Consider the following 22491-nt stretch of genomic DNA (forward strand, 5'->3'; position numbering starts at 1 on the left):
CCTGATCCATCTTCCTCAAGTCTGGCTTGGGCCTATTGGTTGATCTTTCCAAAAACTCAAATGCACACTCAAGAGAAAGAACACTCCAGACATTTTGTTGTCCTAACTTGTCAAGGAGGCCACCCTCAGAGCCTTCTGAACCAAGTCACCACTCAAAGGAGTACCAACAGGGTACCACAGTAAGATTCTTTGCTCATCAAGATTTGTAGGCTCCAGAGCATCTATTTAAAAACCAGGTGAGGTACTTATCCACAACAGGGAAGATTACAGGGGCAGAAGACCATTACCTCCTGTCTTGGCACAGGCCAGGAGTCTGACTGAAGTACACACAGTTCTGCTATTATTTTAGGCTGGCTTCTTCACGTTGGCACTTCTTGGTGCGATGGAATCAAACATTCCTCCTTCTGCCAGCTGGCCCTATCACTAGGTTATCTTGGGATCTCCTCTGAGGAGTCTCTTACACCTCTAGTATGAGGAGTTCAAATAATCAGTGCCTAACTCTGCAGATGGGCCCTGGGAGCAAGTTCCATGAGAACTCTTCCTTCCCCTCACCCATGGAGACCATCCTATTCCTCTGTGTCCAAGTCCTGCTGATCCTGGCAGCCTCTATCATGGGGTACTGGTTTCCTCCTGTGTGGCACAGGCCAGGTCCCCTCACATGCTTAGTGCATTCCTCTGGCATGGGATACCTTTAACCTCAGCCCTACCTGAGGCCACCCCAGCAGGATTGGCATAGCTCCTTCCCACAGGATTTTGTCTTGTGCTTCTGACTCCCGGACCGGAGTTGCAAGGGGATAACCAGGGGTAGGCGAGAGTCAGAGGTAGAAAGTTAATAGAAGCTGAGATCAAATGTCACATCATCAGATAAAAGCAGGCAGAGGGACCCAAGATCTGACTGTGCCAAGAAAATCCCAGTCTTAGGTTCTAAACTCCCAATGCAGAAACCACAAACCAAGGGAAAAGATAAAAAATTATAGTCGTTTTTTTCCTCCCAACAGCTAGTTCTTAGCAATGTTTATTACTCAGCCTGAGTTGAAATAACATTAGACAAAAATAGAAACAGCTCTGGTTTTACAAAGTCTCTGTCCAAGTCCTCTCTGCTGCTGTGCTGCAGGGAGAGGGCACCTGGAGGATCCCAGACAGTGCAGAGCCTTCAGGGAGGCCACGGGCTTGGTGCCAAGTAGAGAGCAGAACCCTGAAAGCCAGTCAACTTGGCCCAGTAGACCCAGGGGGAACCTGGAGTTTGAGGGAGCGAGCTACCTACCAAGGCCTGGGAGAGATGGCTCCTAGCCTTGGAGCCAGTCTGATCTAGGACACAAAGCAGCACAGCAGCAGGGATAGGGCTCTGCCTCAGGCACAGAAGTGGCCTGATACAGGATTATACTACATGACCCTTAGCCTAGGAAAAGAGCCTGGGAGGACCCTGAGGATTTGGCTGGAGTGAGAAGGTACAGCAGGTTTCATGTTTCTGCTCATCAGAAGCCCACCTGAAGTCACTGGCCACTCACAGCCAAAGAGATCTCACTTCCCTGCTGTAAAGGTGCCTGGGGTCACCAAAATATTGCCCACCTTGGTCTTTCTGGTAAACATGGGGCTTCTTGTCCTTCTTTGCTCTTCCTGTAGCACATGAGAAGGTTTGGCTACCTCTGAAGGACACGGAGGAACCTTGAGATGTGGAGGGTGAGGATGGGAACACTGCCAGCCTAGCCCAGAAGCCAAGGTCACTGAGGTGCTCTGGAAAAACACTGTCAACTGTCTTGGAGTCCAGTCCACTCACACGGCAGGACAACCAGCTGGCACCCAGATCTTCAGGGCTGAGCAGACAATGTCTTGGTGGCTATCTCAGGGGCTGCTTGAGTTCAAACAGGCCAGTTCCCCCCTTGACAACTTTCCCCACCACAAGGCAGGCTGAAGGGGACCTCAGTTCATCGTGGGATCCTGTAAGAGACACAAGGGCCTATGTCAGGGGGTGGAGGGAGGAGTGGTGTGATGGCCCTGCAAGGGAGGCTCTGGAACTAGTCCTGAGTCCTTGAGGCTGATACTAGATACTGCAATGTGATGTCTTCATTTGGAACTGGGGAAGCCCCCACCTCCCCCTTTCTTCCTTCAGAGTGCAGAGGCTACTTTCCCATCTTCTGCCAAGATCTCACCAGCATCAAGATGCTGTGAATAGTGCCCTGTGGGCTGGGCTATTTGCCCAGGGCAGACTCAGGAGAGGGTAAGCCTGGCACCTGTCCCACACTGACCCATCATGGTGGCCTGCTTCAGAAACTGGAAGCTGGTTTCAAACGTCATCTGCTGCAGAGGGGAGGAGCTGGACCGGATCCCGAAGCGATTCAGTGGCTTGTAAACACCCTCAAAACACATATAATCAGCAACCAAGGAGAGATGGCGAGGATCGACTGCAATGCCTGCCACAGAGGTCATAACATCAGTGACAAGGAAGGGGATAAGCTGGGAGTGTCACCTGACATGAGCCAGGGTACCTCCAAGTTAGTGCCTGCCTCAGGTTCCAAACCCTGAAGCTGTTCTCAGTACTATTCTGTCCTCATCCAGCACTGTGACCCATGTCTTGCCTGTGGACCTCCCTTGTCCCCTGCATACTGCCTCCCACTCCCATCTAGCAGCACAGGAAGTGAGTTCTTGCCTTGCTGTTTTCACTGGGGATTTGGAACCCTGAAGGCAAAAATGGGGCCAAGTCATCAAAGGGGAGCTTCTTTTTTTTTTTGGTTGTGGGGCTTGAACTCTGGGCCTCAGCTCTTCAGCTCAAGGCGAGCGCTCTACCACTTGAGCTATAGCGCCACTTCCGGTTTTCTAGTGGTTTATTGGAGATAAGAGTTTCACGGACTTTCCTGCCCGGGCTGGCTTTGAACCACGATCCTCAGATCTCAGCCTCCTGGGTAGTTAGGATTACAGGCGTGAGCCCAATGCCTGGCTTCAAAGGGGAGCTTCTTGGAAAAGACCAGCAGCCATGGAGATGGGGCTGTTACCCACCACGTTTCCTCTTAGGGGCTTTCAGAGACTCCAGTCTCCTGCAGACACACTCAATTGTACCTGTGTTTGGCTTCCTGCCTCAATGCAAGGCCCACACCAGCCACACTGCTGGTGGTGCTTCTCTTACCATACACGGCAAACACATCCTTGATCTCCTTCTCGATAACCCGCAGTGCTGCCTCGATGCCATAAGTGTTAGCCATGGCATGGATGTCATTGGAGTAGAGGCGGCGCAGGTCCAGCACCTGAGCAGGGACAGAGGACTGACTTCAGAGCTTAAGGCTCTCACCATCAACACATATATCTCCCACCCACTACTCTCTGCCTGTGCCTGCAGCTGAGAATAGCTAATGACCAAGTGTGGAAAGGTGGCCAGGACTAGGGAGAGGGGAAACTACTGGCAAAGAGCTAGCAGCAAACCCTCGGGTCTCTTTTGCTGCCACCAGATACTAGAAGTAACTCAGATTCACTAAATAGAAAGTAATTTCTTGTTATTCTTTGTTTAAGCCTGCTTACTTGTAGTACTGGGGGTAGAACCCAGGGCCCTGAATAGGCCTGCCAGGCACTGTACCACTAAGCTACATCCACAACCCTCATTATTTCTTTATAATAATATAGAGAATATAATTTTATTATTCTTGTAATGGAGTAACCTGTTTTACTAGGATGGAGACTCTCTTGGGAAGTTGAGAGCGCACCCTCAGCAGTGATCCTCAAATACTTCTGCAGGGCCCACAGGGCAGAGGGCAGAGAACAGAGACAGGTTTTTTCCTATGGGGGTTTGTGAGGCCTCATCAGAGGCCATGGTTTGGGAGCTCTGCACTATGGCTGGAGGGGACATTTTTCTGGCCACAGCCATGTTCCACAGGAGACAAGTGAAGACAGGCAGCCTGCCTGGCACATGTTATTGAGAATTCATGAGAGTACAACCTATGCCATGCTCTATGGAGATAGGAGGCTAGCACTCAGGAAGGGTGGGCTCGTTCCTGCTCATGTGCCTAAGGAAGATCTTGGTAAGAGGCTTGGGCAGTTAAGGGTAGGGACACAAGTGTGCAAGGCTAGGGGAGAATAGGTCAGAGGGTCCCAAGTTCCTGAGTGTTCTGTGGGGAAACCCTTGTGCTTGAGCACTGAGAACCTCAGAGGAAAGACCAGATGCCCTGGTGAGCAGGAGAGACAGGAACACAGTGTCTCAGCAACACTGGGTTGGGGCTAGGGTCTCCTTTACCAGACAGTGAGCAGCATCCAGGCCAGCAATGTGGCAAACCATTTCTTACAACTCTATACTAGGAAGGTCTTCATTTCAAGGTTAAAAATTATATTCAAATGTGTCTATGACACTCTGGGTTAAAGTTCAGCAGGCTTTTATACTGGAAGTCTAAACAAGACTAATAGACATTATGCAAGGGGGCAAACACTTGGTTTAGAGCATGGAAGGTTCAGGAAGAGCTAGTGTCCATCAGCTGCTGGAGGCTCAGCTTCTAGGGGTTGTGTCCAGAGATAATGGGAGGTCAGGCCAGCAGACATGCTAGAGAATGACACGCACCTCAGCGTATTTGAACAGCTCTGGGAGGTTGATTCCTTCTGTGTTCAGCACAAGCTCCTTCTCATTCTCACTGTTAGTTGTTTCATTCAGGAGGCACCGAGTGATGCCCTTGGTTGTGTAAACAATGGCACTGTGGGCCAAGGACACCACCAGGGAGCTCATGTCAAAGTTAATCTTCATCAGAGGGAGCTTCATCGTCACCTAGCAGAGGAGAGAAGATGCTATTTCCAGCCCTGTGAACAGGACAGGGGTCTTCTGGCTGAGACCCAGGAATACCTTCAAAGCCCCTTCATTAAGTAACACCCTGGCTGGAGGAAGGGGACCCTGTTGTGTGAGCTGGCAGGGTGACCTGAACACAACTAACACCCTGGCTGGAGGAAGGGGACCCTGTTGTGTGAGCTGGCAGGGTGACCTGAACATTGGTGGCTTCACAACCACAACATGGTCCTACTGTCCTTTCACAGTCAAAAAACCCACAGTACTTGTTTTCTTTGCCTGGGATTCTGTCAGTGAGTCCTGTTACCTATATTACCATATGGGACCACCAAATTGATCCAAGGAAGACAAAGGCTAATTCTCTGTAATGTCAAGGCATCTGAACCATTCCTTAAGGGAACCATGCAATCTCCAAAATGGTGACAAGGGGATGTGTGGGAGGAGGGGGGCGGGGTTCCTACTTGGTGATGGAACAAAGCTTCCATCACTACTATTTGGAAAGTACCTATAAGGCTTGGAAAATGAAGATTCAGAGGGGGCTTAAGGGCGATATGTGTAGATTGTGCTTTGGGGAAGAGGGTCTATAGCCAAACAGATTCTGAAAAGGACATGGTATTAAAACAAGAACAGCCAGCTGGGTGCCAGTGGCTCATGCCTACAATCCTAGCTACTCAAGACGCTATGATCTGAGGATTGCAGTTCAAAGCCAGTCCAGGTAGCAAAGTCCATGAGACTCTTCATCTCCAATTAATCACCAAAAAGGTGGCAATGGAGCTAGGCTCAAGTGGTAGAGTGCTAGCCTTGAACAGTCAAGCTCAAGGCCAACACCTAGGCCCTGAATTCAAGCCCCAGGACTCTGTGTGTGTGTGTGTGTGTGTGCGCGCATGGGCACACACACACACATGCGCACGCGCACACACACACATGCACGCGCGCACGCACATATACAAAGAACAGCCACTTTCAGAGGCCTGCACGTGGGAAAAGCAGGCATGGGAGCATGGTGGCCCCACTTCCCAGCAGTCTGGGAGCTCTATAGCAGGCCCCTACCAAGGACTAACCCCTTGGACCTGGAGGGGTGGCCACTGACCTGGCACCACAGTCCTTCTTTGGTGTCATACTGGTAGTCTTCAATGAATGAATGGGCCTCACGCACAGCCTGGACCCGGCGCTGCACAGCCTCAGCTCCCTGGGGTCCCCGGTGGTGGCGGGGAGGTTTCTGGGGCAAGTCTTCTTCCAGGCCTGAGCCCACTTCCTCATCTGAACCATGGGCCTGAAGGGCACCACCTTCACCATGGATGTTCCCTTCTTCTGGTGTTTCCTCCTCCTCCTCCTCCTCTTCCTTCTCTTCCTCTTCCTCGCTCTCATAATCCACCTGGCAGGAAATGGAGTTCAGGCTGTCACTCAGGGCTCTGCCATCACCTGGACATTGTCTGTGGAACAAGTGCCCCTGCAAAGGCTGTGTCTGGCCTGGTCCCCACACTCCTGGCTTCTCTGCGCTGGCCTTCCTATTTCCAGCCTCTCACCTGAGATTGCCACCTTCTCTCCTGGGGCCCTTTGGAGGAGGAGTTTACCCTCCACTTTCCTGACTCACCCACTTAGCCTGTGAATTCCCTCCATCTCTCTAACTTCTCTTCTTCCTTGTAGAGATTATGAGAGTAAGGGACTGGTTTGGATATCACATAAAGCACATCACATTTTCATGACAGAAACAGGAGGCGGCTTGACATCTGGAAACTTGAACCTGATTCATATTCAAGGTTAGCCAGATATGAAGGGCAGCCCTGGCTTCAGATTTCTGGTGGGTCCCAGGAGGCACAGAGGGGCAGCTTGTGTTAAGGGAGAACCCCTCAGGCATGGTCACAACCCCTTCACCTCCAACTGAGTCCCCCTCACCTCTTCCTCTTGCTTCTCCTTGCGTTTAGTGTCAGAGGCATCAGTATCCCCCTCATCAGCCTCAGCATCCACAATGTTCCCCTCTTCTTCCTCATCACCTTCCTGTTCTCCCTGTGGTTTGAGGATAAAAACAAAATGATTAGTCCTAATATTTAGTGCTTGGTGAATCCATTTGCCTACCCACCAACTTATCCATCCCATCCATCCATCCATCCATCCATCCATCCATCCATCCATCCATCCATCCACCCACCCACCCACTTACTCGCCAACCCCTCTTCTTACCCATCTAGCCATCATTACCTCACCTACCATCATCTACCAAACTGCCCATCTTCTTAGCCTTCCATCAATCATCTATCTACCTCCTACCTACCCAGGATCTACTCATCTTAGCCCTGGAAGCTAGGCCTTTTTTCAAAACTTCAGTCTTCACTCTTACACATACCACTTACACAGTATCTCATGTTTAAACCTTAAAAAGGGGAAGGGCAAAGGGGAAAGGGCTCTGGGGCTGAGGATATAGTTCAGTGGTAGAGTAATTGCTTAGCATGTGCAAAGACCTTGGATTTGATCCCCAGCACAACTGAAAGAAAGAAAAAGTGCTACCACTCACCGTCATTAAAAAAAAAAGATGGTAAAAAAAATAGTGTTCCAAATATTTTTAATCAGTCCCATTGCAAGTAGCAATGAAGAAGGGCTATTTTGGTAGAATACTAAATATTTTAAAAATCAGTAAAACCTTCTTCCTCCTGACCTTGACTCCTCTCCTTTTGAGTGAACTAAGATCAAGACTAATTTTCAAAGATAAACGTGGTCAAGGCCAATCATTCTCTTAGTAAAGAGGAGACATCCAGAGAGAAGTAACCACATAGGCAGATAGAATATCAATCTGTGCCCTACCTCAGCAGGCTTACATTGGCCCTATAAAGTGCTGGTCCCTGGTAAGAGACCTGCCATATTGGTCCTCAGGTCTGGCTGGCCTGCTCTGATGTCAGAAGAGGAATTGCTATTCCAAGACTCCTTTGCCAGTGGTGATTTTCTGCTCCTTCCTTTTTCATATTGAGTTTCAAATTCTCTGGTGTTGGGTTTTGGGGGGATTTTTTTGACACTGGTCCTGAGCTTGAACTCATAGCTAGCTTTATACACTTATGCCACACTTCTATTTCCTGCTTTTTTTGGTGGCTAATTGGAGATAAAGAGTCTTACAGACTTTTCTGCCCAGGCTGGCTTCAAATTAGATTTCAGCCTTTTTTTTTTTTTGGGCCAGTCCTAGGGCTTGAACTCAGGGCCTGGGCACTATCCTTGAGCTTCTTTTTGCTCAAGGGCTAGCACTCTACCACTTGAGCCATAGTGCCACTTCTGGCTTTTCTGTTTATGTGGTACTGAGGAATCGAACCCAGGGCTTCATGCATGCTAGACAAGCACTCTATTAGCCACATTCCCAGTCCTCAGACTTCTTAATAGCTAAGATTACAGGCTTGAGTCACTAGCAAGCAACTTCTCTTTTTTAAAATAGCTGTTTGGTCCCTGCCAGTGTTCTGATGGGCCCCAGAACAAATCAAATGCAATAATCAAATGCAAAACAAAATAAAGTCACAAACAGAAGCTTCAAAGACTCCACATACTATTAGGCAAGGCCCAACTGTTCGGATGAAAGCCTTTTACAGAGGAGTCTTTAAGAGCACAAATGGATGTCCTGAGGTTTATCTGGGCCATTGGTGTCTGGCAGCCTCCTTGGCCTTGCTCATCAGATTTAAAAAAAACATGTGGTGCTAGGCACTGGTGGCTCATAACCTGTAATCCTAGCTACTCAGGAGACTGAGATCTGAGGATCGCTGCTTAAAGCCAACCTAGACTCTTTTTTCCAGCTAACTGCCAGAAAACTGTAAGTGGAGCGGTGGATCAAAGTGGTAGAGCACTAGCCTTGAGTGAAAAACTCAGGGACAGTGCCTGAGTTCAAGCCCCATGACTGACAAAAATAAACAACAAAACATGTGGTTTGTTAGCTCTCTAAGAGTAGCAGATAAATGCTGAATAGGTAAGTGGAAAGATGAGCTGACACTACAGAACTTACAGAGCACTAAGAATAGCCATGAGGCCTTTCAATACAAAGACTACATACATCCTACATAGTTCCAGGCCTGGGACCATCTCTGTGCAGCCCCTCAGAGGCCTTCAGGACTCACTCACCCGAGCCCTCCCTGACTCCTCAGCATTATCAAGATCCTTCTGTGTAGCTCTTCGTGTGTTCACACTTCTGAAGGTCGATTCTTTACTACTCTTCTTTCTGATGCACTCCATCAGGAGTTTAAAGAATCTGAGAGAGAAGAAACCCGCAAGCCCCCATCAGTATCCATGGGTCGTGTCCTCTGCTCCCTGAGGGCCAGATGCTGAGGGATTCCTACAAGAGATTAATACTCAGGACAGAGGCCATCTTCTCCTATACACTTGCTTCCCTCTCACTTCTGAGTGGCATTTGTTACATCAGAAAGAGCAGCCTCATAGACTGACAGTCCTGGCCTAGATCTCTATTGTCCCTCCTAGAGCATGTGGGTCTGAACATGATTAACAACTTCCTGAGTGTTAACTCACTCATCTGGAAAACCTGAGTATTCATATGTTTTATATAATTCTGTTTTAAGGATCAAAATGACCCTATATCTGATACCTTTCCCAGGGAGTGGCAAAGTATGTGTTAAGTGAGTGTCAGTTGTTGGTGGTCTCTAACCAGGACGGCAGATTCAACTGTAAGGAGAAAGGTATCCAACCTGGGTCCAAGACTTTCTCTACCTGTCAACTATAGTATTTCCTGAAAATGGTGCTGCCTCTGTCCTGGGTGTGGGAACCCTGACAATTAGATGAAGGAATGAAGACTGAAAAAACTTTTATTAGAGTATCAAAAGGCAGCAATAACTAACTTTTACCAATGAATACTGTCAACAGATTAGAACCAAATCAATTTCAAAGAACACATTTGACCATCAGAACATGGGGATCCATCCTTGGCCCCTTCTTTCCCAATTGCCAATTTTTAAAAGTCCCTTGGGGCTTCACCCTGCCCTCTCCCTATTACAAGATAACCTTTTGCTTCTTTTTCATCCGGTTGTAAGTGCACACCAAACTAGAAAGTACTGGAACCTTGGAGAGCCCTCCCACGCTCCCTCCAATTATCTGGTGTTCTCTGAAGCTTCCCCTGTATCCTTCCTGGGCTAACCCTGGGGCAGTACAGGGTTGAGGCTCCTCACTCCAAAGAGTTTAGTTTGAATTTGAAGAGAGGCAGATCAAACGTTTACTATTTTGCAGTAAACAAGAATAGCATCTTCCCTCCCTGTTTTTAGATTTTTAAACAGGCACATAGTTTTGTTGAGTTTTGGTATTTGTCAGAAAAATGAGGCCCAGTGGCAACTGAGAGGCTATCCAGACTCTAGACACAAGAGGAAGCAAGTCATGGCTTTAGAAAGAACTGAGAAGAGAGGGATGGGAAAATGGTTTTGAAAGGACAGACTCAAGTTCACATTCATGTCCCCATTGTGTCCAAGCAGAGATGAAGCCCTTGATCTTGTCCATAATGTGGGACTGCTCTCACCTTGCTCACAGGTATTACAAAGAAGAGGAGGAGTGGGGTACTTCCCTCTGCTGGGGTTACTGCTTTTCTCCTCAGGTCCCATGTGTGGTCTGTGTCGATGTGTGGCAACAACTCATCTCTGAGGCCCCACCCAGACATTCCCAACTGCCCTCAGCCTCACTGGCTGCCTCCTCCCATCCCCAATCATCCTCTGGGCTTTGTTCTAGCCTGCTCTGCCAGAGACTTTCCCAGTCCCTCTGCCTGCTAGTGCTGTACCTATCCTTCAAGGCTGGGTCAAAATGCAGATGCAATTTCTCCACAAGGACTCCTATGATCCCCAGCCAGAACCCTGTCTACCTTGCCCACATCTTTTGGTGACTAGGACTGATGAGAATTGGGAGAGGGTACAATGAAAGAGCTGATCAGCAGTATGCGAGTGTTTCTGAGGTGCAGCCAGTGTGTCCTTCTGTGACCTTGCTAAGAGTAAGGGAGATGATAGCCCTCAGTGAATACTTCCTGAAGGCTGTGCTATTTGTCAGTGTGTGCCAACTGAAGGGAACAGGAGTAGTTGGCAGAGGGACCTCCCCTCCCACATAAATAATTACAAGCTGGGAAGATGACTCTTGGCTGTTTCTGAAAGTGTTAGGCAATATCCTCACCATTTGCTGCTTGTAGAGTCAGATTCACAGACATTCTAACTACAGAGACAGCCATGGGGTCGGTCTCAGGCCAAGACTGGAAGCCAAAACCTACCCTTCTCCCGTTGCTTCTACTCAGTGCTCTTTCAACTTACCAGCCCAGCCCATCTTATAGATAACACAAAAATATTCAAAGTGATCGGTGCCAGAATAGCCATCGGGGACTGTCCTGCCTATGGACACCTCCATCTGGCTCCTCTGTCCTATTTTTCTCTCTAATTTATGGGACTCAAAAGTCTCTCCATGACTGGGAGAGAAGAAAGGGAAGAAGGTAGCAAAAAGAGGAGGGAGAGGGAAAGGGGATAAAGGAAAAACCGCTTTAGGGGGAGAGTGGCTTTTCTGTAAGCACATTCCCAACCCCCTTCCATTTCCTTTGAGCCCTGAGGTCTTAAAGTGGTTACTGCCAAGCTTGATAAAGGGACTCCAAACCCACAGCCTAGTTCAGTCTGCTCTGGCATTCATCTTGTCTGAGTACTCAGAGTCCTGCTGCTGAAGTCACTAAGACTATCCCTACCGGAAATGACTGCACATGCCTTGTTTATTACAGCTTTTCAAGTGTATAAACATAACACAACTAGGATGAAAAACTACTTCACTGTTGGCAACAAGCCAGGGCTGTCATTTATCAGGAAGAAAGTTGAAAAAGTCATTTACTATTTTCAGTTCCATGAGGTAATGTCAGTAAATGAACTCTAACCACAGCCTGGCATATCTTTGTGGCAACCTAGCTGCTGTGGAGTCTCAGGTGAAGAGAAACGGGCCAGGCTGTAGACTCCATCCACTCTCCATCATTCTCAAGAGGTAATGTGATCCTAAGTCCCACTTCTCAGAAGAGGGCTTCCAGGCCAGCACAAACATCTGTTGCACTTGCTCCTCTCTGTTAATTAACGAGCTGGCAGGATGGAGCCCTCATGACTGTCACTGTGCCCAGTGTTCCAGAACATGTGGAGCACCTGACCTGGGTAGGTGCTGATGCATGTCCTCCCCAAGACCCAACTAGCAACAAGCTTAGAGCTTTTATCATCTGAAGTAGGATCCACCTAGGGAATGGCCTGAAGGGCTTAATTTGGATCCAAACTCTTCTACCCTGATACTCAACATCTTATAGGCCATGTGCGTAGAGGATTGGCCTGCAGCCAGACCTTACTTATGGGGCAGGGAAATAAAGAATCAGGTCTTGGCCTCACTCCTGTTCTCACTTGCCCCAGTGACCAACTTTGGTGGCTTGTGCAGCTGTGAGATGATTGAAGGAAGAGAAACTTTCTTTTCTGCTCTGCTACCAATTCTCCATATCTGAGCAGCTCTGGGAAGACCCAGATGGTCTAGATTATAGGCAGTGGTCAATGGCTCCAGGTCCAATCTTCACTATAGATATGGTTTCTCTTGTCTACTGGGCTTTAAAAAGGATATGAATTAGTTACAGTTCCTCTTAAAAAAGCAAAAGTAGAATCTGGCATCATGGCTCGTACCTGTAAAACTAGCTACTCAGGAGGTTGAGATCTGAAAATTGCAGGAAGCCAGCCTGCAGAGAAGTCTGTGACACTCTCATCTCTAATTTACTGCCACAAAAGCCAGAAATGGAGCTATGGCTCAAGTGGTACACTGCTAGCTAGCCTTGAGCACAAAAAGCTCAGGGATGCCAGGGCTTTGAGTTCAAGCCCCAGGGTTGGAAAAAAGAAAAAAAAACATGAAAGCAGGCAACCAGAGAAGGAAAGAAAGAAAGAAAGAAAGAAAGAAAGAAAGAAAGAAAGGAAGGAAGGAAGGAAGGAAGGAAGGAAGGAAGGAAGGAAGGAAGGAAGGAAGGAAGGAAGGAAGGAAGGAAGGAAGAAGGGAGGGAGGGAGGGAGGGAGGGAGGGAGGGAGGGAGGGAAGGAGAGAAAAAAGGAAGGAAGAGAAAAAGGAAAAAAGAAGGCAGACTTTGTTTTAAATCAGAAGATCTAGCCACTGTGGCTCACATCTATGCATGGAGTAACCAATTCCTTGAGATAGGTTCCACAGGCTTCAAGTCTGCCAGTCCACTTCACTGGACTCTGCTATCTCCTGCATTCTGCAGCCTTTGGAGTTTGCTACTATTAGGGTCAGTGTTGAGTCAGAAGTGCTTTTGTGGTTCTTTTCTGCTTGCTCCAGTCATAAAGAGTCCACCCTCCTAACTCTGTGCAATCAGCATTATAGACTGCACTTTTCAAATGCCTTAGAGTAGTTTAAACTTGAGAGAAAAATAAAGTTCACCAGATAGAAATGCCTTTGTAAGAAGCTACAAGCAACCTCAAGTTATTAAACCAGGGTTTAAAAGCAGTATGACACTGTTCATTACTGACAAACTGTAAACGTAACAGGAACCTCATTATGCTGCCTGGAATTATATCCCATTACTAACTCCATGTGCTGGGCTGACATCAGAGGCACCACTGTGGTGGGACTTCCTTCTCTCTGTTGTAAACATACTTTCACATCTTCACACTACATGCTCAAGAGGATGACTTCTTGAGCCATCAACCCAAGGTAATGTGTCGTTAACTAATTCACACTTACAAGCCAGATCAGGGTGAGGTTTGTGGATTAGGCTGTAGGGTCTGCAGTTCCTACGCACTTCTTTTACAGAGCTTGCTGGGAAAATGTGCATCATCTCCTGGAAGCCTGTGGCCAGGAGTAATCTATGGGCCATAATCATCAACAAATATGGCCCGAATTCTGACCTCGTTTCCATGAAATGCAGGATGTCCTCAGGTCTCAGGCACTTCTCCTGTTGGTAATAGGCATGCGGCAGGAACTCAAACCTCAGCTCATACACCCGGAATTTGTTCTGTTTTTCCCCCATGCAGAAGGACTCCTGGACATCAACTTTCTGCAACACCTAGAATGAGAAGAGCAAAGAACCTGACTTGTCCATGTCCCAGGAGATTGCGCTGCAAGTGGACTGTGGGAAATCAAGGGTTTGAAAGGACAGCAGCTAGGGCCACAGGGTAAAATCCCAACCCTAGTGAGATCTGCCTACATGAGTCCTTGGAGAAACAGGGTGGAGGCCCACAGCTTAGAAGCCATCACCAGAGTATCATAAACCTGGGAGGAGTAGGAGCCTCCCTGTGTCTCCCTAAAAACAATGCTGGTAAGCCAACCCAAGAAGCATTCTTACTATACTTGTTAGGCACATGAAAATGCTGCAGAACTAATGGTTATCTTAAAAGGCCCTTGATCCATCCCTTAGCCTCTCTCTCCCTAGTAGGAAGGGTCTGAGCAGTCAAAAGTCTGCTCTATAGATGGGAGGACAGAGCATCCTGCCTCTACCCAGTGTGCTACCCAAGCCCAAGAGATACTTACCTCCCCTAGGCACACCCTGGTGAGCTGCTTCTTCAGGCTCTTCACTCTCTTCAGGGCTTTCTTGGTGTTGAAGACGGGGACACTCATCATGGGTGTCTTGATGTTGGCACTAGCCACCATGAGAATCTCCCTTAACCTATCACAGAATAAGGGCACATCATTGTAAGAGGTAATCAGATTAGGGAATCTGTTCATCTGAAGCCTCTTCTAAATATGAGTTTTTCTGGGATGTAAAAACCCTTGGGATCTCACAAGGGAAGGTTAGGAATCAGCTCTGCCCCATGGGACATAGAGAGATTTTCCTTCTCTGACTTCTCCCTGGAGCGCTGGCTCATGGATTCTTGCTTCCTAAGAAGGAAACAATAACCAGGAAAGCAAGTCAAATCTGCACTGTGGCGTTCCTTCTATGCTCTACCCATAAACTCAGCCAGCTCACGGTGGGCCTGACCTCTTGTAGTCCACAGGAGGGTACCCCACAGTTGAGAAGTCAACAAGGCTGCCCAGAATCTAATTGCCAGAAAGTGGCACATCACAGACTGATTATCAATGGATCCGAGTCTATACTCTTTTCCCCAGCAATTACACTGCAGCATGCATCCATGTACTTAAAGGGTCACAGCCATAGGAATGGCACCCCTGGAGCTGAGTAACCAGATGGCCTTCATTGGGATGTTGGGGATTTTTAACAATGCAATCTATAAGTATCCCTGGTAACTCTAATACAGGAGTTACCAAAGGAACAAACAGAAATCTTAAAAGGCCTAAGCATTGATCTGGTCACAGAAACTAGTTAGAGTCTGGAAATTCCAACCCAAATAAGCACTTTGATGAGCCCTAATCTAACTCACACTTGCTCCCTTCTTGCCCCCCATCAAACGACTCCTTTCCTGAGAGAACTAGGGCAGATCTCATCCATTTACCCTGCTAACCTCGCACCTTGGAATACCCAGGGTGACGTTCATCTCGCCTCTGCCTGCGAAGTGGAAGGTGTTCAGAGTCATCTGTGTGGAGGGCTCCCCAATGCTCTGGGCAGCCAGCAGTCCCACAGCCTCGCCTGGGTCACACAGTGAGCGCTGCCATTTTAGCTGCAGCAAGGTTCTCAGCCTGGAGAGAGTAGGGGGCAGTGGGAGGTCAGGAGGAGGTAGGTGACTTCCACCAAGTCACCTGAAACCAGAAACCCAAACCCTCCCTCCTACCTCTTCCCAGACTGGCTTCTAGGCAAAAAAGATTCCTGCAAGTCACCTGCAATGCCCTACAACTACCCAGTAAACCTCTTAGCCGGTGGTAAAGCACTAACCATCCTTGCTCAGACTGTCTGTGTTGGCAGCAAAAATGTCGTATGTCCACATTGGGCCACTTATTACAGGATCCTGAGCAATAAATTTCTGGGATCATTTCCATTTTCCTTTGTCCTTCTGCCTCCAAACTAGTTTTGACAGTTTGGAGTCTACAACTCCTGCTGTATGAACTGAGAAAGAAGTTCGGGTTCACTAAGCAATGGTACAATCTTATTTTCTTTATTACTATAAGTGGATGTAGAGCTCATCAGAACTATCTATGAAAGTCAAATTGAGTATGGTAGAGTACTCTGCAGACTGAGGTTGGAAAATCTGTGAGTTCGAGGCTAGCCTGGGCAACCTAGCAAGATCCTGTCTTGAAATAACAAAAACAAAAACTTAATAACAAAAAACCAAAATTAAACAAATATAATAAGAAACCCAAACCCAAGCAAAACAAAACATTAAGCATTCACTTTGTACACTTCTGGAATGTACTAACCATCCTTCCTATAACAGCTAGCCCTTTACAAACTCTGTATTACAAGGAATGACCATGTGCAGTGAAGGGCAGTGGCTCAGTAGAGAGAAGTAATAAAGCTACATTTCCATGTGAGTTCGTGTAGGGTCTGCTATGGCAAATGCAGCCTCCTAGGCTGCAGGGATTTAGGTGGGAGTTGGAGAGCTTTGAATTTTTCTCTTTTAGGGGAAGCCCAGCTGGCAGCCTGGACAACTTAGCTGGGAATCTCCAAGGCCTGACTATGCTAAAGGGAATGAGAGAATCCTGGATTTCCTTCCAGTTCCTCCACTCAGTCAAGTGTCTTTGCTCATTTGTGTACTGCTCCTCAGTATCCAGCTGTCAGTCTTACTCCTGAACCCTCTGTCAGCCAGTCCCTACACCTCATCTGCTATCACAGGGGTAGGACTGAGGGAAATGACCTCAGGTCTGGCACTGCACTCTTGCAAAGCTTAGGACCAAAGCAGAGCAGGCATCCCTGGGCCCTTGTGATAGTCTGACCCTCTGTGCAAGTTTGCATCATGCCTGGCTTCCTGCCTACCTAGACCAAAGGCTTCATTCCTATTATTATTTGTGTATTTATGTATTTGTGTGTGTGTGTGTATGTGTACTTGTCCATGCTGAGGTTTCCACATAGACCTTCTTCCTTCAACCTGGAAACTCAAACTCAAAAGTATCAGTGGAGTCACTGGATCAGCTGAGATGCAGTGTCCTGGGACAGTGAGTGACCTGTCTGAGTCAGAGTTGGCAGATACTAAATGGTGACCAGACTGGTTCTTTTACTCATAGCCATGTCCACTATACCAAACTCTGTCTAACTGTTCTCATCTGCCTCAGTATCCATTAAAAGCTTCCTACTGTCTCAGATCCCGCCCTCCTGCTGGAGTCTCAACTCTGGAGGCAGCCCTTTTCTTCTCGAGTGGGCTGGCTGAGACTGAGAGGATTCCCTCCACACATGCCATGCTACAAATTAGTGTTTCACCTGTCGAGAGAAAGCTCTGATTTCATGTAATTCTTCTCTGCTTGAGCTGCCCTTTCTTGACTGTAGTCATCCATCTTTTTTTCAAATGTTTCTGAGACAGATGCAAAGTAGATGTCCGGGCGCCACACAGACAGACTGGGGTCAGGACAAGAGGCTGCTTTCTTCTGGTATTTCCACCGGCTCTGTTCATCCAACTCATACCACATCTGTAACATCTGAATGGAGAGAAAGATGGGTTTCAGCTACATGGGAAGCTAACTAAAAGGAATAGGGCTGTCCTCTTGGGAAAACCAGTGGCATGAGGAGGCTCAAAAGCATTGGTTTAGATAAGAGCAGGCAGAACACTAAGAGAGAAAGAAACCTGACTCCACAAGGTAAAAAATAACACAACAATGTAAACAGGGAAAGGGAAGCTGTTGACCACGATTGTCAGTCCTCGTCCTGGCCCATCTAAGTGCAGGTAGAGGGGCTACATAATTTACTACAGATCCAAGTGGGATTGTTCTGGAGTCAAATGGAAAAGTGTAATGATTATGTTAGGATACTGTCACTAGGAGTGAAGTGACCATGTTGGATCCCTGTTAACCTCAGATCCAGTCTCTTCACACATATTGTATCCAAAGTGAATGATTTTTAAAAGAACCTCTGTTTCTGGCTTATACTAGCATCAGAGGCAACTTCTCTCTAATAGGATCTCTACTCATGGTTCTACCTATAATTACACACCCTCTCCAAGTCTAGTTACTACTCTCCCTGATCCTTCATACAAAGGTTGATAATGAACTCTGAAGTCATCAGCTGATTGGTCCCAAGCCCTATCCACATCATTGTAAAAGAGTCCCCTTCTTATAATCTTACTTAAGCACCACTGGTGTCCTGACTGATTTCAACACAATACCCTGTATTAGGGAACAATTCCATATCTTTCAAACCATTCCCAAGGCTTGGACATGCCAGAGAATAGGGATATCATCTCCCTTTATCACCTGTTGAGTTTCTGGGCTGCGGCCATTCTGGTTCTTGCCCTCGAGGTTCAAGGCTTTCACAGCTGCCTGCATCTTCTGGGAGTAATTCAGGAAGGCACCTTTTCTTAGCTGGGCAGTGGAATGCTTGCTGTGCCATTTTTTAATGGCTCTGAAGTGACGGAGAGCTTTCTGAGGATCTGCTCTGGACAAAACTTCATGGAGATGCTTTGATTTCATTATCACCTAAACAAACCATGCACATACAAGATGAGAGATGGGGTGTAGCAGACAACACATGCTTCATAGGACCTAGATGTCTTTATAATACATCTCAAAAACTGAGTATTGGTGATCCAAGCCCTTGCTGTACGGATCAGATGTAGGAGCTGGTGGTCTTAGGGGATAAAGGCACACTCAGAACCCCTCTAGGAATAGAAAGGAGATTTAGAAAGAAAGAAGAGGCCAAAGAAGGTGGCCAAAGACCAAGGACAAGCTCCAGAAGGGAAAGAACTGAGAACCAGAGCATGACTTTCAATTCTACCATCAGCTCCATCATCTTGGACAGGTCACAGACAGTTTCATTTTCCTACTGTAACACAGGGTGATTGAAAGTTCAGACAATGGAGATTGTCATTACAAAGCCACAAGGCAGCAAGAACATCATAAATATGTATCAGGTGATCTGGGTTCAAATGCTGGCAATGCTGTTTTCACCAACTGGTTATGTCAGCTGCATATTTAGCTCCTTCAGCTGTAAAAACAGCAGGCCACTTCCCCCAGAGTGTTACTTCCTCCCACAGTTGTGGTGAGGATAAACCCAGCACTCAGCACTGGTAACTTTCAGTTAGAAACCAAATGTAGCAATTGCCCCTAAATAGAAACTGTTACTCCAGAAATGCTCAAGCCCCATTATCACTTCAACTGATCAGGCCTCTGGCTTGTGGCTCTGAAAATTTTCAAGTGTGTCAAGACACTGGTGGGTGCTTTACAAACCTTTCCACTCAACTTTCTCACAGCTGCACAGATTGGGTGGCTTCAGTTCAGGGTACTCTCAGAATTCTGGTTGGGATAGAGGACTGATGCACGAACAGAGATTGGTAATATACCTCATAGTTGCTGGCCAGGAAGGGAAACTGCTTGGGCTGCAAGAACTGCGTCTTGGGGATATCCAGGCCATCTTCCCCATATAGGAACTGCACCACGCTGCCATCGCTGTCACGGACTGTCAGATCATACTGGACAACCAGGCCTTCCAAGTGCTTGATGATACACCTAATAAGGAGGCCATTGGCTCAGTGACCATCAGGCATACACCTCCAGAAAGGATCTCATGGGGAGGGAGTAGTATAAGGAAAAGAAAAAGGGACTGCTGTTTTGCAGACAAACAAAACTTCAGGACAGGACAGAGCTCTGGTATGCCAGGGTCTGAGCTCCAGCATCCCTTAACCTGGTAGATCTCCAAGAGGAGACTAAGAGCCTGGCTTCTACTCTTGGAGATGGCCTCCCATCTGCCCAGTTGCTGGGTTTACTCCCTGCCCTTTCCCTCTCCTGTACCACATATCATCCTGGGACCAGCATCCTCAGATCCACAAGTAGGCAAGATAGGGAAACTATTAGGATCCCCAAATCCTCCTGTCAGTGTGGTGAGTGTAACAGATACTGAGGGACCCCAAACAGGAACTAAGTGCTGCTGGATGCCAGTAGTTCACACCTGTAATCCTAGCTACTAAGGAAGCTAAGATCTGAGGATTGTAGTTCACAGCCAGCCAGGGCAAGAAAGTCCATGAGACTCTTACCTCCAATTAACTACCAAAAACCCAGAAGTGAAGCTGTGGATTAAGTGATAGAGTGCTAGCCTTAAGCAAAAGCAGCTCAGGGACACCATCTAGGCCTTGAGTTCAAGGCCAAGGACTGGGAAAAAAAGGGAACCAAATGTTAATCTAATGACCTGTGTACTCAGTCCTCCCATTGCCAGCTGTTTCCCTTGACTTCTCTTCCTTTCTGCCCTTGTCCTGGATGTTTTGTTACCTTTCTGGCTACTGCCTCAGTTTCTCTGGTCACCTTAGGAGCCTGGTTCCTTTCCCCTGGTAACGACTCTGAGCTCTAAGGCCACAGCACAGTGTTAGTCACATCTTTCACAGCTCCCAGGGCCTGGTAAGGATGGTAGCATCAGCTGTGTGACTCAAGCCCTGGGAAAGGACAGGAGCTGGCCCTGACTGCAGAGCACTGCCAGCTCTGCAGATAGGATCCGATGGACCACCTAGGTGTTTCTTGATCCTACTCTAGCCCTATCCACCCCAATAACCACAGGAACCACAGGAGAAAACACCAGAACACTGAATGCAGGCGTGGCAAATCTAAGCTTAGAAACAGGACAAAGCTAGAACCAACAGGTAGAATGCTGAGGGGAAGAAATGGAGTGGCATCCCTTCAACCCTGCTCAGTAGTCATCAGAGTTCTTTGAGGATATAACTTAAAAGGCAGGCTCAAGAGGCAAGAGAATGGGGCTGGAAAGGTGGCTCAGTGGTAGAGTGCTTGCCTTGCATGCATGAGACCCTGGGTTCGATTCCTCAGCACCACATAAGCAGAAAAAGCTGGAAGTGGCACTGTGGCTCAAGTGGTAGAGTACTAGACTTGAGCTGAAGAGCTGAGGGACAGTGCCCAGGCCCAGACTTCAGGCCCCATGACTGACCAAAAAAAATAAAAAAAGAGGCAAGGGGATTTACACCATTTCCATCATTTCCCATTATCATTTCTTTTTATGATCATCAGAATTTCCACTTTCTATAAAACATAAAGAATTCCCTAAAAGCTTAAACTCACTCTTAGCATTAATGAACAAAAGGGCAGGCTCACGCAATCGCTGTGTGCTGCTTCCTCCTAGGGTAAACCAAGTTTGAAAAATTGCCACTTCTGGCTTTTTCTGTTTATGTGGTACTGACAAATCAAACCTAGGGCAAGCACTCTACTGCTAAGCCACATTCCCAGCCCCAATAGCTTCTGTTTTCTATCTTGCGCACCCATCAAGATTATTTTTGTGTGTCTGCACTGATCCTAGAGCTAGAACTCAGGGCTTGAGGACTGGCTCTGAGCTTTTTTTTTTTTTCTTGCTCAAGGCTAATGTTCTACCATTTGAGCCACAGCTCAACTTCCAGCTTCTTGGTGGTTAACTGGAGATAAGAGTCTCATGGAAAGCTGGGCACTGGTGGCTATTGCCTATAAACCTAGCTATTCAGGAGGCTGAGATCTGAGGATCGAGGTTCAAAGCCAGCCTGGGCAGGAAAGTCGGTGAGATTCTTATCTCCAATAAACCACTAGAAAACCGGAAGTGGCACTGTGGCTCAAGCGGTAGAGCACTCATCTTGAGCTGAAGAGTGCAGGGACAGCGCCCAAGCCCAGAGTTCAAGCCCCAAGACCAACCAAAAAGAAAAAAAAAGAGTCTCATGGAATCCTACCTGGACTGCCTATAAACTGTGATCCTCAGATCTCAGCCTCCTGAGAAGCTAGGATTACAGGCATGAGCCACCAGTGCCCAGCTCTATCAAGATTTTAAAAACATTTTTTAAAAAGAAATCAACCAAAGACTCCTTAGTAAGAGGTAATATGTGCAGGGCACTAGGATAGCAACCCCATCAAACAGCAGCTCACAGGTGCTTTTACCTTTGGAGATAGCCAGAACGGCTGGTTTTCACAGCAGTATCTACTAGGCCCTCTCGCCCTGCCATGCAGTGAAAGAAGAACTCCTGTGGGAGAAAAGAATATGGTCCCAAAGGTGCAGTAGGCACTTTCTGCAGGGCTACTCAGGCTGACACCCCAAGCAACCTTTCCTGACCAGATAACTCTTCCCCTCCCAGGTACTGATTCCTTGGCTTTGAAGAATCCAATGGCCTAAGTTACTTCTGTTGTCCCATGGTCTCTATGTTATGCTGCCTGAGGTAGAGGAACAGAGTACTAGAAGTAACAGTTCCCATCTACAGGAGTCAGATGCCTCTCCGTATCCGTATGTGCCATCCTCAGGGCCATCCTCCACACCTGATTTCCAAAGACAAGTGGCACTGATGCTCTGACCCTGACTGGTTCAGTCCCACACTTGCATTCCATTTGCCAACAGTGTCAACAAAATAAAACAAAACCACCACCACCAATAACAAAAAAAAAAGAGGCAAAAGCAGCTTTATAAAAAACTTTTCTTTCTTTCCTTCCTTCCTTCCCTCCCGCCCTTCTTTTTTGGACAGAATCATGCCATATTTCCCTGGCCTGCTTCAAATTTGCAATCTTTCTGTCTCAAATTATATATGTCTACTACTATAATTACAATGAGTAAACAGCCCATATATAATTTATGTATAACCATTACTGTAAATTTAATGGGAAATGCATCAAAATTATGATTTTTTTGCACCAGTGAAACAGTAAAGTTGCTATTAACAAAAAAAGAATGTATTTACAATTATAATTAGCAAATGCAGATATATACATGTAAATATAGACACACACATGAATAAATATGTAAAACTC

General features: G+C 47.2%; 1 protein-coding gene across 1 annotated transcript in view; it reads right to left on the bottom strand.

Annotated features, from left to right (window-relative positions):
- Positions 1 to 999: 999 nt before the first annotated feature.
- Polr1a (RNA polymerase I subunit A) overlaps positions 1000 to 22491 on the bottom strand; it is a 65868-nt gene continuing 44376 nt past the window's right edge. The window contains exons 21-34 of the mRNA XM_042690425.1: positions 21634 to 21716; positions 19080 to 19245; positions 17995 to 18216; positions 17009 to 17223; positions 15169 to 15336; positions 14233 to 14368; positions 13611 to 13768; positions 8843 to 8969; positions 6650 to 6760; positions 5844 to 6128; positions 4538 to 4738; positions 3122 to 3239; positions 2247 to 2411; positions 1000 to 1938 (exon numbers count right to left, since the gene is read on the bottom strand). Coding sequence (XP_042546359.1) covers positions 1838 to 1938; positions 2247 to 2411; positions 3122 to 3239; positions 4538 to 4738; positions 5844 to 6128; positions 6650 to 6760; positions 8843 to 8969; positions 13611 to 13768; positions 14233 to 14368; positions 15169 to 15336; positions 17009 to 17223; positions 17995 to 18216; positions 19080 to 19245; positions 21634 to 21716 — 2256 coding nt within the window. The 3' untranslated portion in view covers positions 1000 to 1837. The remainder of the gene's footprint in view (positions 1939 to 2246; positions 2412 to 3121; positions 3240 to 4537; positions 4739 to 5843; positions 6129 to 6649; positions 6761 to 8842; positions 8970 to 13610; positions 13769 to 14232; positions 14369 to 15168; positions 15337 to 17008; positions 17224 to 17994; positions 18217 to 19079; positions 19246 to 21633; positions 21717 to 22491) is intronic.

Source organism: Dipodomys spectabilis, unplaced genomic scaffold, assembly GCF_019054845.1.
Source record: "Dipodomys spectabilis isolate Male_0828 unplaced genomic scaffold, ASM1905484v1 ptg000137l, whole genome shotgun sequence".
Classification (NCBI taxonomy): Eukaryota; Metazoa; Chordata; class Mammalia; order Rodentia; family Heteromyidae; genus Dipodomys; species Dipodomys spectabilis.